This window comes from Camellia sinensis, chromosome 2, assembly GCF_055761805.1.
Source record: "Camellia sinensis isolate YWXY chromosome 2, ASM5576180v1, whole genome shotgun sequence".
Classification (NCBI taxonomy): domain Eukaryota; kingdom Viridiplantae; phylum Streptophyta; class Magnoliopsida; order Ericales; family Theaceae; genus Camellia; species Camellia sinensis.
Window position 1 is genome coordinate 177,847,346 of NC_138962.1, and position 17,793 is coordinate 177,865,138.

At 34.3% G+C, this 17,793-nt stretch overlaps 2 protein-coding genes across 39 annotated transcripts in view; both read right to left on the reverse strand.

The window, feature by feature from the left end:
- The window catches only part of LOC114303023 (NAD-dependent malic enzyme 59 kDa isoform, mitochondrial-like), a 7,358-nt gene extending 1,062 nt beyond the window's left edge, over positions 1–6,296 (reverse strand). Inside the window, exons 1-9 of the mRNA XM_082913223.1 lie at positions 6,269–6,296; positions 5,614–5,717; positions 5,445–5,528; positions 5,228–5,334; positions 4,915–4,996; positions 4,508–4,621; positions 3,335–3,407; positions 2,474–2,546; positions 2,016–2,079 (exon numbers count right to left, since the gene is read on the reverse strand). Of these exons, the coding sequence (XP_082769349.1) occupies positions 2,016–2,079; positions 2,474–2,546; positions 3,335–3,407; positions 4,508–4,621; positions 4,915–4,996; positions 5,228–5,334; positions 5,445–5,528; positions 5,614–5,717; positions 6,269–6,296 (729 nt within the window). The remainder of the gene's footprint in view (positions 1–2,015; positions 2,080–2,473; positions 2,547–3,334; positions 3,408–4,507; positions 4,622–4,914; positions 4,997–5,227; positions 5,335–5,444; positions 5,529–5,613; positions 5,718–6,268) is intronic.
- Positions 1–16,791, reverse strand: part of LOC114312793 (putative disease resistance RPP13-like protein 1) — an 18,195-nt gene extending 1,404 nt beyond the window's left edge. The window contains exons 1-14 of one of the 38 annotated variants that reach the window (XM_082906549.1): positions 12,280–16,791; positions 10,701–10,876; positions 10,548–10,609; positions 5,614–5,717; positions 5,445–5,528; positions 5,228–5,334; positions 4,997–5,105; positions 4,403–4,621; positions 4,235–4,300; positions 3,335–3,574; positions 2,629–2,683; positions 2,474–2,546; positions 2,016–2,079; positions 299–413 (exon numbers count right to left, since the gene is read on the reverse strand). In XM_082906549.1, the coding sequence (XP_082762675.1) occupies positions 12,334–16,566 (4,233 nt within the window). In that variant the 5' untranslated portion in view covers positions 16,567–16,791 and the 3' untranslated portion in view covers positions 299–413; positions 2,016–2,079; positions 2,474–2,546; ... (9 more) ...; positions 10,701–10,876; positions 12,280–12,333. Of the gene's footprint in view, positions 1–298; positions 414–2,015; positions 2,080–2,473; positions 2,547–2,628; positions 2,684–3,334; positions 3,575–4,234; positions 4,319–4,402; positions 4,622–4,996; positions 5,106–5,227; positions 5,335–5,444; positions 5,529–5,613; positions 5,718–6,875; positions 7,849–7,955; positions 8,049–10,547; positions 10,610–10,700; positions 10,892–12,279 lie in introns of those variants that run through there. The other 37 variants (XM_082906564.1, XM_082906571.1, XM_082906579.1 and 34 more) reach the window with 37 other exon arrangements.
- Positions 16,792–17,793: the final 1,002 nt, after the last annotated feature.

Genomic DNA, 17,793 nt, shown 5'->3' on the forward strand with positions numbered 1-17,793 from the left:
AAATATTTTTTTAAGCCAATTTTCAAAATTGGCAAATGGGGTCAATTAACCCCATACTCTATAACCTAGCGCCGTCCCTGATTAACAATGAGAATAACTGAATAACTAACTTGCTTAGTTGAGTTGAGATTAGTATTTCTGAATTGGTTCATTTAAAGGTTAAATATGAGGTTGCTTTCATTGTCAAATATTAAAGCTTCTTTTTCTCGTCCAGATGTGCTTGTGCGTGTTATGTCATGGCTATTTTTACAAAAAAGAGATGCATTTTTCTTGTAAGAAAGTTGAGAACTATCCATACTTTTGACATCTGCCTGAGCTCTCTAGGTCCTACATCACAGCGCCCTTCTGCCAGTTCTTCGGCAACTGCTGCTCGAACAATAGCAGCTCTAACCTCTACTGTTATATCTCAAATACTGCAATTATAAGTAGGTCATAAACAAATTAGTAGAGGTTACTTTACCTTTATTTTACTAATTCATTCATAGGATGTCCCAAAATGGAAAAATATTTTCTTTGCAAATTTTACACGACCTTGTTAGGTATATATGATGAGTAGATCCAATATAGGGCTGTATTCATGAGTAGATCCAATCATCCGACCCATGAAATTAGAGGTCGGATTTGTTAATTATGGATACTTTAAATAAAGAGAATAGAAAACTTGACTGTAGTACTAGCCATACAATCAAAACAATTTGAAAAGGCTCTGTGGTTCACACACTCCACAAGGTCAGAGTCAGATCTAATATCAGTGGGTATGTAGTCTTTGCATAATGCAAACTAACCTGATTAGTGATTATTGATCATGCTTTAACAAGCTATATCCAAAACCTATAGACAAGAGAACGACTTTCCGTACTACTATTAGGTGTGCACACTTAGGCCATGTTTGTTTGGGCGGACTAGATTAGGTTGGATTAGCATTCCCATGACTAATAATCCTAGGACTACGAATCCCTTTGGATTGTGTATTCTATCCGATGTTTAGATTGAGTTAGGATTATAAGGAGGGACTAATAGTCCAAACTTTGGCTTAGTTTTCCAATTTATATCCCACCCCCTATGTGGGATTAAATAGTCCATCATATGTGGGATACCATATCTGGATGGATTGTTAGTCCGTACTTCAATTATTTAACCAAACATCGGATTAATAATTTTATTGGACTATTAGACCAATCCCAAGCTCATGTCCACCCAAACAAACATGGCCTTAAGGTAATAGGTTGAACCTTACCCACTAGAAGAAAATACAAGTATATGAGCTAGCTATGAAGCACTGACACGTCAAAATAGGTGCAATAGCCGTGTTAGATATGTACGGGACAGGGACATGGACATGGACATGGACGTGGTGGGGACACATATGGGATATGCCACATGACGTGTCCATTTTTATAATAATATTTTCAGGAGACACAACAGGGACAACCAAGGTCTTAATTTAATTTTTTAAAGCTAATTTTGGGGGTTATATTATAATGCTTGGAAGCTGGAAACATGAGAGTTGAATTTTAAAATATAGATAAAGAACTCATACCAAACTATTGACAACGCAATACAGATCTAACCACAAGTGCGAAATTGAGAAACTGGCTTCTAATGATCTTTGGAGCCTAACGCAAAAATATATCTAGTCTCTAGATAATTTACATTTTGTTTTTTTGTTTTTTTATATATATATGTTAAATTAGTGTCGGTTTTCATTCATTTTAGTTGTTTGTGAATGTAATATTTACATACATAGAAAACAAATATATATAAAACAATTATATTTTTTTTGTCGTATCCTCGCCGTGTGACCGTGTATGTGTTCTGATTTTTTTGAAATTGTCATGTCCCGTGTCCTTGTCCGTATCCGTATCCTTGTCTATGCTTCCTAGTGAGCTAGTGTCCAATTGATTTCCAAATATGTATGAAAAGGTGATCAGTGCTTCCTAGTGAGCGAGTTTCCAATTGACTTACAAATATATATGAAAATTTTAATGTTCCAATGGCACTATGAACAACAATACCTTCTCGTAGGAGGATACAAAAATACCACTTTGAATTTCTTCGTCTGTAATAAATGAAGCAAGGCTACAAAGAAAAATTATATTAGCAAAAGTTAGTTGATATTGGGTTCGACACCATGCAAACGTTTTTCCTCCTCTATCAAAAATTGAACCAATAACTACATAATTTAACCAACAATAAATGAGCAAGTATAAACCAATAATTACAAAATACAAGTCTAGCAGGAGATAGATGCACCTCTAGCCCCAACACTCTTTTTATAGCACTCAAAAGGACTCTTTTAGACCCGACACACCAAACCTATTGATATGGCAACACACATGATGACAGTAACAAGTGCCACCTCATTGCATGAGGGCATAGTTAACAGTCCAATAAGAATGGATGAGCACGACACTAATCCATAAAAGGCTATGTTAGAACAAAGAACGAAGTGGTCAAATTGTGTAATATATACCATTCAGAAGCTGCTTGCAACATTCCATCTAAAATCAAACGAGCACCTGAGAGAAGAGCTTCCCATTCCAATCCTGAATCAAGTCAAAAAGGTTTACGATAGTAGTCATAAAAAACTAAGCACAATATGTCAGTGACGTGAACATTAGCACTAACCCAGGAAACAGATACATGTTATTTGCTTGATTTACATGACCCACTTTTCCATTCCCTGACAACAAGTATATGATTGGCAAAGGTCAGAGTAATTGGACAACACACTGAGGAAGATAGGAATATAGAAACTATAGAACTGTTGGTTGCATTGGCTACATAATGAGAGAGCAGAGTGAGACCAATTAATTTATTGATACTGTGCAAAAAGACTCCACAACAATTAGCACCAATATAAAGAAATCATACCAAGGTCAACATTTTTGAGATAAATTTTCAAAAAAAAAAATTTGGAGAGAGAGTTTGGAAATTTTTTTGATTTGTTTGGCTGGATATTTTGAAAATAATTTTGGAGTTTGGGATGATTTGATATTTTGTTGTAGTTGAATAGATATGTGTGAGAGAAAAAGTGATTGACAATGAGAGAGGAGAGAGAAAAGTGATAGACTGATGTGTTGGAGAGAGAGAGAGAGTGATTTTGAAAAAAAAAATTCAAAAAATTTGAATCAAACAAAATTTTAAATATTTTTCTCAAAAATTGTATCTTGAGATACAAACCAAACAAGCCCTATATTTTCTCCACCATGATTGAAAGCATCAACTACAGTGCATTCAGCTGTTCCAGTTAACATGAAAAGACAATGTTCAATAGAAAAATAGTGCATCCACAAACAAAAAATAGATAATTTAGAAGGCTTGAAAGACGAACCATTCACCGTCAGATTTGACATCGCAAAAATGGCAAGTTTAGGGGAATCTGACTCTCGCATGGCCTTAAGCACCTAATTTATCAAAGAAGACATACGCTTTACCAATCTCAAAAAGAGTATACACTTTGCCATTGTTGTGTTTAGTGCCTTGCAGCTAGACACTAAGTGGAGAATGGTTCTTCAAACATAGCCAGACATAGTTACTTATCAAGTAGTAGGTATTTCAGAACGAGATCTACCTATACAGCAATGGTAATTTAATTATAAAAAAAAAAGCCAAAATTGTGCATGAAAGGATTAGTAAATTGAGGAAAAAACACCCACAAAAGTAGAGTAAACAAAGTGTCATTAAACACAAGAAGATAATTAAAAAAGAACGAGGGCTGATACAGTAACAAAGAATGTAATTGCCATGGATTTAACTGAGGTATTGTTCTATAGAGAGCATTTTGGGAAAATATTCATGTAGTCAATTCCAAGAGGTTGAAATTAGGTCTTTGTTGAGTTGAGCCAAGTGGATTTAACTGATAGTGATGACAACAAATGACATCTTGATGAGGTATGCTCCTTTGTCCTAATAATAAATAATTGTAAGTTTTTAGTAAGAATTGGATTATTTAGCGGAAGTTGGGAAAAAGTAAAATGATAATAGGGTTAATGAAGACCATCTCTACAAGGTATTGCCTACATCTAGGAAACAAGAACAAACAAACTTGAGTTCCCACCGCGCGCCGGGGGGGGGGGGTTGTGGTATTTGATGTATTTTCCCCAACTAATACCATTTATCAACAACTAACCAAATAAATAGTACAGAACAACATGCCTTTCCAAATAAAACAACTTCACTGATTCATTATGCTTCATTTGAAAGTAATGAAGGACAAAGCAAACTTGCCCACCTACTCATTGAAGACACCACCAACTCCAGACAAACCAAGAAGTATATGAGGCTTGACTTTTTTAACCTAAACAAAATCCATTCCCTGCAATTAGTTTTTCTAAATTATGAAAGCATACACAAGGTTCTGAAAGATAACAGCAAACATCCATGATCCAATTGCACGTACCCAAGAAGCAAGCTAAACAACCGAAGGTTTCTTTTCCACACAATATCAATCTATATCAGCCTTGCATCAACATAGGCTGCCAAAAAACACTCCAGTAAGATTTACCACTTTAACGAGATTTGCTCCCTCCCTAAGTCCCAAACCCTCGATCTCCCAAAGGGCTTTAGCAAATGGTGCAGCTGCTGGATCAACACCCTTCCGTTCTGTTGTAATGAGACCCTGCATTTAAACCAGTACTTATCAAAAAAAGATGAACCAAAAGTCAAATGGATGGTTCCCTGAAAATGTAAATGAAACGATAAAGTTCAGATTGCCATATTATGAGTTTTCCTTCTCATTCCAATGCAGGTTCATTCCAACAATTCATTCAGTTACATGCAGATAAGTAATTGATTATCATTACTTTGAAAAAAATGGTGAAATTCAGTTGATAACACTAAAAAAAAAAAATTAAAAATTAAAAATCTCCTTTACAAATATGTTCAAAATATATGTTCTACACATTTTATTACAAGATAAATACCCAGTAACACATAATAAAGGCTAATACGGTAATTGACATTAAGAACAAAAAAGTTAGAGAGCAAGTAATACCTGTAGAACCACACATCTTTATCAAGTAGGAAAGACAGAGGATTTGCTCCAGCTCCTGCCATTCTTGAAACAGCCTTGTGCAACCATGTTAAAAACACCAAGCCCTGCACTGAAAGACAGAAAAAAAATAAGAAGACGCAACTCACAGCTGATATTACCAACCACCCTAAACCATAAAGACGTAACACTTAAACCAGGAGTACAGCCATTACAATTGAACTTCATCAGTACCTTCCAGCTCCAACTACAACTATCTTTTGGTCCACAAAGTCAGTCAATGGTAGATCTTGTGCCCTTACAGTTCCAAGCAGTCCTGCTAGTGCAACACCAGCAGTTCCCTATACAACATGATGACAAGTGACAAAAATGTCATTATAATAGAGTCACCCTTAACAATCTTAAAGTACTTTGCCATGGAGAATAGCAAAATACAACACCAAGTATTCACCTGTATGTCATTATTGAACATGCAGAACCTTTTTTGATACCGTTGCAGTCTTTCAAAAGCCCACTTCATTTGAAAATCCTCAAACTGATAATATTCACCAAACATCAAGTAATCAGTATGATATTGGTTACACATCAAACAAGATGTCATATTTCTGAAATAACTAAACCTGCACAATAGCCTTGGGCCATCGAGTGTGAATTGCCTCCATAAATTCATCAATAATTGATAGATACTCCTCTCCTTCCAACCAAGGTTGCCGAAGTCCCAAATCTGTCAAAGTAAAATCACGTGAAAAATAAATCCTCCCAAAGTTTGTCGGAAAAAATTGGTTTACAAGCAGTTATGTAGTCTACTTACTCTGCTTAAAGACTAGAAAGTATGGAGAACGACATAGAGTACATTCAGCATAAATGAATGTTAGGAATGGATAAGCATGAATGAACTTCAATGTTTAAAGTTGTTGGACGTCCAACCTAAGGTGTAAGTAATGAAATTTAACAAGGGAAATCCTACTTCATACAAGTAAATAGTCACTATTTTCAAATCTGAGAGGTTCATGACATCTTTCTCACAAAATGAGAAAATTATGAAAATAATTGTCAAGAAACAATTGTAAACAAGAAAAGATTGGACTTGAAACCTTTCGTGATGATGGAATTTAAATGGAAATCAATATTACAACACATGGAGGTATAGCCTTTTTATACAACTCCATTTATTTTATTTTATTTTTTGATAAATAATATACAACTCCATTTGAATGATAACACTTTGGTTGTAATAACTAGACACTCTTGGGCTTTATATGTACACTTATGTACAGTCAGATGACCACATGATTGTTTCCATAATTCTGTGGTTTCTATTTCTAGTGCATTATCGTTTCTAGTTTGTTTAGGTAAGGTCATCCCAAAAAACAAAGATATATGTGTAGGTACATATCTAATGAGGTGATTCTTATTTACATCTCTAGTTTTGTTAGACTTTACTTCCAGTTCTGTTGGATCTAAATCTGAATTCACACCATAAAGAGTACAATTAAATAATTAAATCTTAGGAGTTTTATCCATGTTAAAGTTGATTCTAAGTATTAATTATGATTATCTTTCGAAAGCACCTCTGGAGCTTCAATCAGCACCCTCAACAAAATGAAGTGCTTAATTCTATTAGGATTCAATGTCTTCTAGTTGAATTTAAGTTAAGAGAAATGAAAAATATACAAAGTGCTACATCCACTTCTATATTAGTTTGATTATATAGTCTTTTTCAAAAAAATTTGTGAAAAATCTAGAAATCTCCTAGATGTTGATTTGTGATTATGTATCAATTTTAAGCAGTAAACAACAATCCCAATCAAACAATCAAGACAAATCGACATAACGATTTTACGTGGAAAAACCACAATTGGAGCACCTCCAATTGTGATAAAAAAAACCACGGGCAACAGCCACAAAACAATCCACTAAGAAGATATAAAGGAATTACACAGGTATACTCTCAATTACCTAGCGAATCCACGCCCGAATTGAACCAACCCATATGTGCCTCTTCCAACCCCGTTTTCACCTCGGAATTGTCTTGACGATGAGCCACTCCAAAATCCAACAAAGCTTCAGGCTCGAATTCTTCAGAATCCACCGAAGAACAACTCTCTCTTTTGTATAGAATGAATAAACAAACCTTTGATGTATTCTTCTTAACCCATGAGTTGAATACTCAATTAAACATCAAAGAAAAACAGCAAAATATCCCCAGATATAAACCTTACTATCCAAAAAGAAGATCTGGAGGAGTAATCCTATAATTGGAGCAACTTGCGAATTTATAGAATCTGAAATCGCGAGGTCCGCTCGAGCGTGGGAATGGACGCTCGAGCGGGGACACTATATGGCGTGTTTCGCACTAAGGTGTACGCTCGAGCGGGGAAATGGATGCTCGAGCGTGAAAACACAGATCACAGTATATTTGCAGACTCACCAAACTTCTGGAACTCAGCATTCTCCGCTCGAGCGGGGGAATGTCCGCTCGAGCGGACAAGCAACTTTGAATGCACTTTTGCATTTTGCTTCGAGGGCGAGTAGCTCGACCCCCGTCATAATCAGCGAAGTGGCAATCTTGAAAGCATTAACATCACAAACTTCTCTGCAAGGCACGATTCGGGTTGGATTCGCATCTAATAAACTCATAGCCTCACGGAAATAAAAATGCAAAAACAAATACAACTGAAAGGAGTTTTGTTAAACGGGATTGCCAAGAATAAAAACCTAACAATTTATATTGTTGCTTTCATCAGCAAGGACTTTAGTAGTTCTGCCAAAACCCATTTCAAAGTCACTAAACATTCCTACATCATAATTTTTAATATAAAGTCACACAAAGACCAGACTAGAGATACGTTGTCCTGCAAACCAAACAAGTCAAGTGTTAGTTCAACTTGTTGTAATAGAGTGAGTTAGGTAGATATTTTCGTTAGATATTTTGTAAACATGTGGAGTGTATATAACGTACTGTATCTCCGAGTTTTCAATCTAATGAAAACCATTCAGTTTCAATAACTTCTTCATGTGTAACATTAAGAGAGGTAGTTATAGCATGGCTAGTCTGCATATATCCATCATGGATGAATTGATAGATTAAAAACTCAATATCCACAAATAACTTAGAGAGAATGATATATATACTCAAGCCAGCTCAAGTGGCAAATCAAGACAAATCCAAAATGGAGTGTACTGTTAGATAATCATCAAGTTCACAAAAATAGGATTCTTCTCCATATTAGTTCTAAGAATCAACCATTGCGGAGCCAAAAACGTCCATTAAAGAATTCACCACCAATATCAACCTTCAATTATACATAATGTACACTGATAAACTTGTGTAATACACAAAATTGGATCAAGTAATTTATAGTTTCCAAATTACAAATACCATAATGAAAGCAAAAACCACAATAGTTAATTTTTACAAAAATCTAATAAATGACTGCTTGCATCACTAATACTAAAATTCCATAAATGCTGATAAGGTTAAACAATTGATTCCATAAATCATAAATGTATAATATTTCCCTTCACTAAAATTTTGAACAAATTTAATTCAGATATATCCTTTGAACATAAGGTTTGTTTAGTTAATTTAGTTGAAGAAAACAACACCCACTGTGTTTGTTGACAATTCCTTTTTAATGCCACAAGTTCTCCTCTTTTTTTTCCCCTTTTTTAAATATAAGTACAAATCCTCTCCTAAACTGTCACATAATGCCATAATCATCTCCTTGGACATGGGATAATAGTGATGTATAAGGTAGGTAACACGTGAACATCTACAAAAGAATTCAAAGAAAGAAGAAAATGAAAAAGCATAACTAAAATATTAAAAGGAAAAAAAGGGTAACATGATTATATATTAATCTCTATGCTTTATTAAATTAGTTCATATTTTTTAGTGTACAAGATTGACCTCATTTAAAATAAAATTTTCAAAAAGTCTGAATAATAATTTCAGATTTACAAATTTCTAGTGGGGTCACTTGACCCAACTTTGTTATACATGGCTCTGCCCCTAAGAATAAGGCAATACACCAACAGCTACTAAAAGAATACAAAAGGGACAAATTTCCCAAATTAAAGACAGACAATAGGAAACTATTCCTCCAATTGTAATAAGTTAACATAGTGCACATAGAAGACACGAGGGATGTTGCATGTGCAGTTACACCCAATTTTAATAGGTACCATATGCCATTTGTTTGGAACCAAATAAGATGAAAAACGTAGACAACACATGAATGAAAAACCTTTTGACATGGATTTATCTTTAATATATATGAGGAACAATTTTTTTTTTTGTTTCCATTGAAAGGCTGAAATGTTGCCATTTCCCAAGAGACCGAAACGAAACACTAATGGAATAATAAAATTCTAGTGTTTTCATTGAAACACATCAAAACATAGTGAAACACACCGAAACATAGTGTGATATACAAAAAGAGTAAATTGTATCTATACAAATTTAGAAATTTTCATAAACATTTATTACTGCTGCTTAAGTAAATTTTTGGACCTTGTTGGAAACTTTTGTTTTATAAAATTGAGTTATTTAACAATACTTAATAATTTTTAGTTCATAGTAACATTAGTTTTTTAATTCTTTTACGTGAATGACTATATGAATCTCAATTTGTTTAATTAATCAATTATTAGGCTTTTATACATTCAGATATATTTCAATTTATATTTTCAAGCATTTCTATTTTATCTTTATTTCATAAAATATTTCCGAGATGTTTTTGTTTCTGTACTATTTGAAGCAACACACTGAAACGAAATTTTGATCTTTGTATATATATATATATATATTATTATTTGAAATCCAAAGACCAGGAATCATCAATTTGTTGATTCTTTGAGCACACATGCGAAAAAAAAGGACAGGCTTCCACACACAAATGCAGTAGACATAATATCACACAAATTCAATTACAATATTTTTACGGTGTGTTAAACATCCACTGGTTCTAAATTGCTTAGGGAGATTAAGCATATGAAATACAAAACACACTAACAATATACAAAAAATTAACAAATTGTATGTAATGTCCCCATTAAAAACTTTGATGTGTAAGAATACACGTAATATTAAAATATCAACTAAAGCTAACAAGGCAGCAAAGATTAATCAAATAATGTCGATTCACCCTCTGAGCAAAATGGGTACCATTTTCCTACTAATTTTCAAGGAGTAAAACAACAGGAAGATACTCGACCTATAAAATTTAATAAATGACTTCATTCAACTTTTTACAACATACTAGTTATCCAGTAACCAAAATTCTAATTATAATATAGTCAAGGACACATCATATAAATGCATGTACATTTAAGCTGATGAATAATCAGTATTGATGATCTGCGAGAGAGAGTTAGTTATCAAAAGAAAAATAGCAAATTGGGGAATCACTATAACAACCTATATATATGAATTGCCACCTCATACAACATACTACCCAAAAATTTTACAAACAAAAATAGTGGGGGAAGCCAAGCTCACTACATTTTCACTATATGCAACTATAGATAAATAAAAAATCACTCAACATACCTCCATGAAATTGTGAAACTATGAATGTTTTAAACATAAGCTTTCCCAAAGCTATATTGCCCCTAAACAAAATGAAAGGCCATATGATGCAAGTTAGGTAAAGATATTACAAAAGAAAACACCAAAACGGTTTCAACTCAAGAAAATTCTTACCAGAATTGGTCAAAGTGTACATGGGGATAGCGAACAATCACTGGATGGACAGGATATCCAGGGACAAATGCACCAAGTTGGAAAGAAATGAGAACTCTTCCATTTGTTGTGGTTGCCTCGGAAATAAAAGCAGACGAGGAAATCTATCGGAAGAAGCCTTTCTTTGTATTCAAATCCTTGAAAGCACATTTCTATATCAAATAATCCCTCAGAGATTGATAAAACTTAATACTCTAAATTTTTTTCATACAAAAAATGTAACAACTCCAGGTATACAATTAAAATTGCTTTTAGTCTCCATATTTATTAAACAACTCACAAAAATGAAATTTGGACACCTGATATGTGTATATTTGTTTGTAGCTTTTTAAGTTAGCTCTTACAACAGCAAATTTTTTTTTTAATTTTTCTAAGCATTTGCAAACTACTTACATCATAGCATTTCATTCTCTTTCTTTTTTTTTTTTTAACATCACCCTCATTTGCTTGGCCAAAAAATTCTCCCTTCAACAAGAATTTGTACCAGCTTAATCACTTTCAATCTGACTTTTCCCGTTCACTATATAGGCAACAACTTAACAAATACAAAAACATTTTATTAATGACTAGCCCAGAAAACCCAAAAACTAAGGTTTGGTTTTCACAATCAATTTTGAAAGATAATTTTTAAAAAATTTGTTTGGTTGTATATTCTAAAAATAGTTTTCAGAAATTTAAAAATCCAAAACTCATTTAGTTTTCAGAATCTAAAATAATTTTTACAAATCTGTTTGGTTTTGGAGTTTTCAAAAATAATTTTTAAGTTTCAATCCGTATTTTATTATTTTTAGTGAACTTTTTAAGTATTTAATCAAGGTTTTTCAAGTTTTTAGATCCACTCAATCTAAATACACCTAAAACGTATAAAATTTATGAAAAAAAGCGTTTAAAAAATCACTAAATATTAATAAATATACAAATTTAATACATTTTTGTATGTATTTTGTATTTATTAAATTTTTTTAAAGATTTTGTAATTTTTTTTAAGTATATGTAGATTAGATGCATCTAAAAAATAAAAAAAATAAAACAAATTAGCCAATATATTAAAAACATACGAATTAAAAATTTTAAAACTATTTTTGAAAACTCCAAAACCAAACAAAATTTTAAAAATTATTCACTCATTCCATAATGGTCATTCGAATTTAAATTTAACATATTTTTTTCATTATTTTCAAAAATATTTTTTATTAATTGAAAATACAAATTCATTTTATTTTAAATTTTTATATGAATTTGCAAATAACTTGCTCATCCAAAAAAATTCAATTAACTTGAAAATATGATGTACTGCATACTTCAGCGATTCCTCATTCAAAAAAAAATTGAAAATCAATAAGCAAAAAGACATTAAAAATTAGCAATGTTAGAAATCTTTACTATCAATTAGATTGTTTGATTAAGTTTTTTAAAATCTGTAAAAGTAAAAGAAAAAAAAATTGAAAAACACACTGTTTTTCATATGATTTTTTGTTTTTAAAATCTGAAAATATTTTTTTAATGTTGATATTTATAAAATTAGTTAAAGTTTTGATACCTGGCAATTTGAGTGCTTGTAAAACTGCGGTGGGAATCTCCACAACAGAGCTTATCACTCATCATAAACATCGACTTTAGGTATGTGAGCTAAGTGGGGCCAATATTTGCCTTTCCCCTTTTCACACTTCCTTGTTAGTTTCCGACTTCCACGGATACACAATTCCCCAAGTGAGGAAGGCAGGCTTTGCACTGGTAAAGATTTGAGGCTAGGGCAACCCCTGATATGAAGAGATTCAAGAGAGGCGAGGTTTTGAAACAACTTTGAAGACAGCTTCTCCAGATTTCGGAAATTCCAGATCCAAAGATTGAGCAGAGAGGTGGGCAGCAACTTCCCATCTATCGGAAAGCTGGACCCCGCTACACCTTCTTCTTCCTCTGCCACGCTAATTGCGCCTAAAATCGACAGTCTTCTAAGAGAGGATAAACTGCGCAAACCAATCTTCTTGAAGTTGTTGTTCCATTGTGAAATATTCATATACAGCGATTGAAGAGAAGTGAGGTATTTGATGCTCTGCAATCCGTGTGGTAGGGCCTTGAGTTTTTTGCATCCCATGATACTCAAATGTGCCAGATTTGTTGCGGAGTGGAACCATCCTTCCGGAATGTACTCCAAATTCTTACACCCATTCAAGTACAATCGACTGAGATTCCTGAGATTATTATTATTATTATTAGGAAGGGCATCGGGCAAGTATTTGAGCCTATCACAATCCATGATCAAAACAATCTCAAGAGATGGACAGGTAATTTCCATCCCCTCCTCTACTACTAGCAGTGCCTCCAACTTTTTACAGTTCCTAATCTCAAGCTCTTTGAGTGTGGGTGGTAGCCCCCCACCTCTGCACGATATCAAGCATGTGAGGGATGGACAATCACGAACAGCTAACACTTGAAGATTACTGTCATTAATCTGTGTTAAACACCCGAATAAGGATTGCAGAGCCTCACAATCACCTATCCTGAGTGTTTTCAGCGTGCACGGAAAACCTGTCTCCGGAAAAGAGCTGAGACTCGGACACTTATAGACATACAACTCTCCAAGAAAAGTGAAGCTATGTAGCAGCCGTGGCAGTTTCTCCAGCTTTTCACAATTATCTATTGTTAGATGCTCAAGCCTCCTCACTATGCAGGGGAGTCCCTCTTGTTGCTGCTGCTGCTCATGTTGCCCTTTGTTGTCTTCATCCTCATCTTCTTCAAACAAAGAAACAAGCTGGGGGCAGCCTTTAATTTTCAAATGCCGGAATGCAGGGAGACTCAGACTGTGTTGCACTCTCTCCTCTTTCTTCCACAATGTCTTGAGTTCTTCACAGCTTGTGATCTCCAATGCTTCGAGTTCCATCAGCCAATGAGTAACCCATTTCGGCAAGAGCTCGAGTTTCTTAATCATCCCAATGCTCAAGGAAGTTATTGAACTCGGATGCTTAGACTTTGCATTTGCTGATATCAGTTCGTCATCAACCATGCTCCTCATCTCAAGGACCGCTTGAAGGCTTGTTAGAGGAACGTCATTCATAGCTATAGAGGTGAGTGACGGGTGGACAACCTTGGAAACTTCAACTAGCAATTGCGAGCACTTCTTAATCTTTAGATTATTCAAACAAGGTAGATAACTTGGTAACATTCCAACAAGTTTAGGACAATTTTCGATGGAGAGCTCACGAACATGAGTAAATGGTTCAACTTCCTTATCATCTTCAAAAGTATACCAATACTCCCATTCCAGCATATCCTTAAAGCTTAGAGTCTCTAGTAATTGAAAGGGTTTTGCACCACCCTGCCCATAAAACTCACGACCGACATGCTTTAGTACACTCATTCCTTTAATGTAAAGCTTTTTGAGGGAGGGTAGTTGTCCTAGTGGTGGCAAGGATGCACAGTTTCCACAATTATCTAAACTTAGGTCAGTCATATTGGAGAACAGAGGATCTCCTATCCAAGTCGGAAATCCTGCACCAAGGTAGCCTTTGATATGGAGCTCTTTTAAATCTTTGTGAGGTTGTAGCATGTCAACCACTTCTGTTTCAACTCTTCCATCTCGTGAATCATCTGAGTTAACACTCCATTCCATTGATAACACATCTAACCCCTCCTTATCAATTAAATTCGCCTCCCTTGCATCTAATGGAACCACCACGTTCTGTAACCCAGATAGGCAAAGCCTCCCCCGAAGATAAATTAAGTTCCCCAACTCTTTTAACCGATGCCCACTGTTTTTAGTAACAATAAAATTGGATAGTGTTTGAAGACTAGCCAACTTACCTATTCCCAGTGGCATTTCTTCTAAGTGATGTGCATTTGTAATATCGAGATGACGTAGGTCAATTAGGTTTCCCAAGTCTGTTGGCAACTTTTTCAATTTTTCACATCCTCTTAACATCAATGTTTGTAGATTGTAAAGAGAGCCTAATGATTCAGGTAATTCTTCAACGTTGGTGTTGGATAGGTTAAGATACCGCAGATGTTTCAAATCTCCAACTGAATTTGGAACTTCTGTGATGTAATATCTACTCATATTGAGCACCCTCAAGCGTCTTAGCTTTGGCAATAGATTAAGGGAAACATTGCTTGCCAAATGACATTTCCAAATATATGGTGCATTAAATGGTAAGAAGGTCCGTAAATGTATGGCTTTGTCAAAGATCTCAAATTTTTTCATACCCTCATATTGCTCCCGCATATAAGATGAATGTCGAGCTTTCTTTATATTCTTGCACTGCTTCGGATATTTCAATATATCCTCTAATCTAAAACAAGTTTCTCTTGCAACTACTTGAGCCAAATCATTGATGAGGTCATGCATCACAAATTTAGAGCTTTTACCGGTACTTGATGGTTGGAAAAAAGACCTTGACAATAATTCCCGAAAGTACTCACCTCCTACATCTTCCATTTGTTTCTCTCTTTTTTGCAGAATGAAACCCTCTGCCATCCACAACAAGACTATCTCCTCTTCCTCGAATTCATAGTCGTTGGGTATTATTGAGCAGTATGCAAAACACTGCTTCAAATGCGAAGGGAGATGATGGTAACTTAATCTCAAAGCTGGAAGGATGTCACTTTCTTCGTGTGATAGTTCCCATATTTTACTACACAATACATCTACCCATTCCTCATCTCGTTCTTTGCAACGTAAAAGGCCACTGAGTGTCTTAGCAGCCAGAGGCAAACCTTTGCATTTCTCCACAATTTTCTTACCTATTGATACCAAATTTGGATTTGCATCAATACTTCTATTCTCAAAGGCATGTTGTGCAAACAATGACCAACAATCTTCATCTGATAGGATCTCAACGTCATGAAGTTCGACAGTTGCCATCATTCTTGCAATGTCTCTGCTGCGTGTAGTCACCACGACTTTACTCCCTTGAGCTCCATCATTGAAAGGGCTGCTCAAATCATTCCAGTCATTGTATTTTTTGTTCCAGACATCATCTAAAACAATTAAGAACTTCTTTCCGACCAAAGCCTGCTTTAGTTGAACTTGAGCTTGATCCAAGTTATTAAAACTACATGTCTGGGAAGTGAATGAATCATAAATTGCTTTTGTTATTTTCATAATGTCAAACTCATCTGACACACAAACCCAGGCTTTCAGATCGAAATGCTTCTTCACGGTTTCATCGTTGTATACCATCTGAGCCAGGGTGGTCTTGCCAATCCCACCCATACCCACAATGGGAATTACGTCAACTTTGTTACGACTTGATTCACCCCCACCTACAAGCAACTCAATTATCTTTCTTTGATCCTTTTCTCTTCCATAAACACGAGGTTCTTTTAATAACGACGTAGACTCTGGTCTTTGCCAAGTCTTAGTAGGTGTGGTGGTTCCAACAATCTCAACCAAATTAAGTTTCGAACATTGTTCAAAACTAGTGCGTAATCTGGTAGTGATCTCCTCAATCTTGGACCTCATTTTGAAATTAAACCAAACATCTCCTGGCTTGAAATTAAGGATGGGATTCCATACCTTGCTGGAACTAGCTTGGTGTGGCTTTGCCTTGAGACTCTGTCGCAATGCTTCGGTGGCGAACTCGTCCACGACATCATCCAAATCATATGCCAGATCTTGGAGATCATCGAGCCACAAGTTCACGGCTCGATCTGTCATTTGCTTCTCCTCCGCGTCAATCAAAAGAGCTTCAATTTGAGACAGCATATTGGTCCAATTGGTGAGCTGGGCACCAATACCTTCAAAGGTGGGTAATTTGGAGGAGGCAAAAGAGGTCATCTTCTCAAACAGCAATTTGACGAAGGCAGAGAGAAAGATCTCTGCTATAGGCATTATTTTTTATTACAGAAGGAAAACAAAAAACCACAGATCAGAAGCAAAGCAAAGAGGTTAACTTTTTTTTCAGTGAAAAAAGTTTTTGCAGTCTCAAAAATGGCTATATTTTTGTGATGAGAAGAAGAAATTATTGAGTGCTGAGCCGAGAAGAAGTCAAAAGTGGAGTCTCCTTTCAATGGCCCCTTGTCCCTCTGCGAAAACAACATATAAATTAAAAATAAAAATAAAATACTCAAACATTATATTATTGAGTGCTCAGAATAAAGTCAAAAATGGCGTCTTCTTTTATTGGCTCCCGGTCCCTCTGGGAAAACAACATATAAATAAATTAAAAATATAAAAGAACCCAAGTCAGTAGAACCCAATTATTTTTTAATATATTTTAAAATGAATTCATATATCTATCATGATTTTTCTCAGTTGGTAGAGAGTGGCTTTAGACGTTTTTCAATCTTTACCCAATAATATGGGGTTTTGGTTAATACATTTTTAATTTTGTTTGAATTTAAAATGGAAAAATATTATGAGTAAACTAAAAAAGGGACTAAAGTAAAATTTAAAATTAATTATAAAGACCATCAATGTAGTATATTCATTATATTATTGGTCTTTATAATTTATTTTGATTTTTATTTTGATTTTTCTAATTTTGCACTTAATTTTTTCTGTTTCAATTGTTAACAACATTTGATGGAGGGACCATCTTGTAACAAAATTTAAAATACAAGGACCAAAATGTTTAAATTAAAATTACGATAACTAAAATAACACTTTACTTAAATTACAGGGACCAATGGTTTAATTTATAATTTAATTAAAAAAAAAATTCTCTCTTTTGTAAGAGATAATTTGACAAATATTCTAACATAAATAATGTAGAGTAGAACTCTAAAAACACTAAATAATGGAAAATTCAAAATACAAAACGAATGGTTTAGATTAGAGAAATTTATTAGAAAATCCTTTTTCAAGCGTTTGTATCTCAATTAGTTTATAAGATATTCTTATATTCTAATAAATCCTATTATTTAGACATTTGATCTACCAAATCTTAATTTTAATATTTAAGGTATTTTATGAACATTTTTACCCTTACAAATATTTTTTGAACAGTTAGCAATTTGGTGATGTGAACATTCATATTTTACAATGTAAATATTCACATTGACGTGTGAATGTTCACATTGACACGTCAAAGTGAATATTCACATTGATATGTTAACA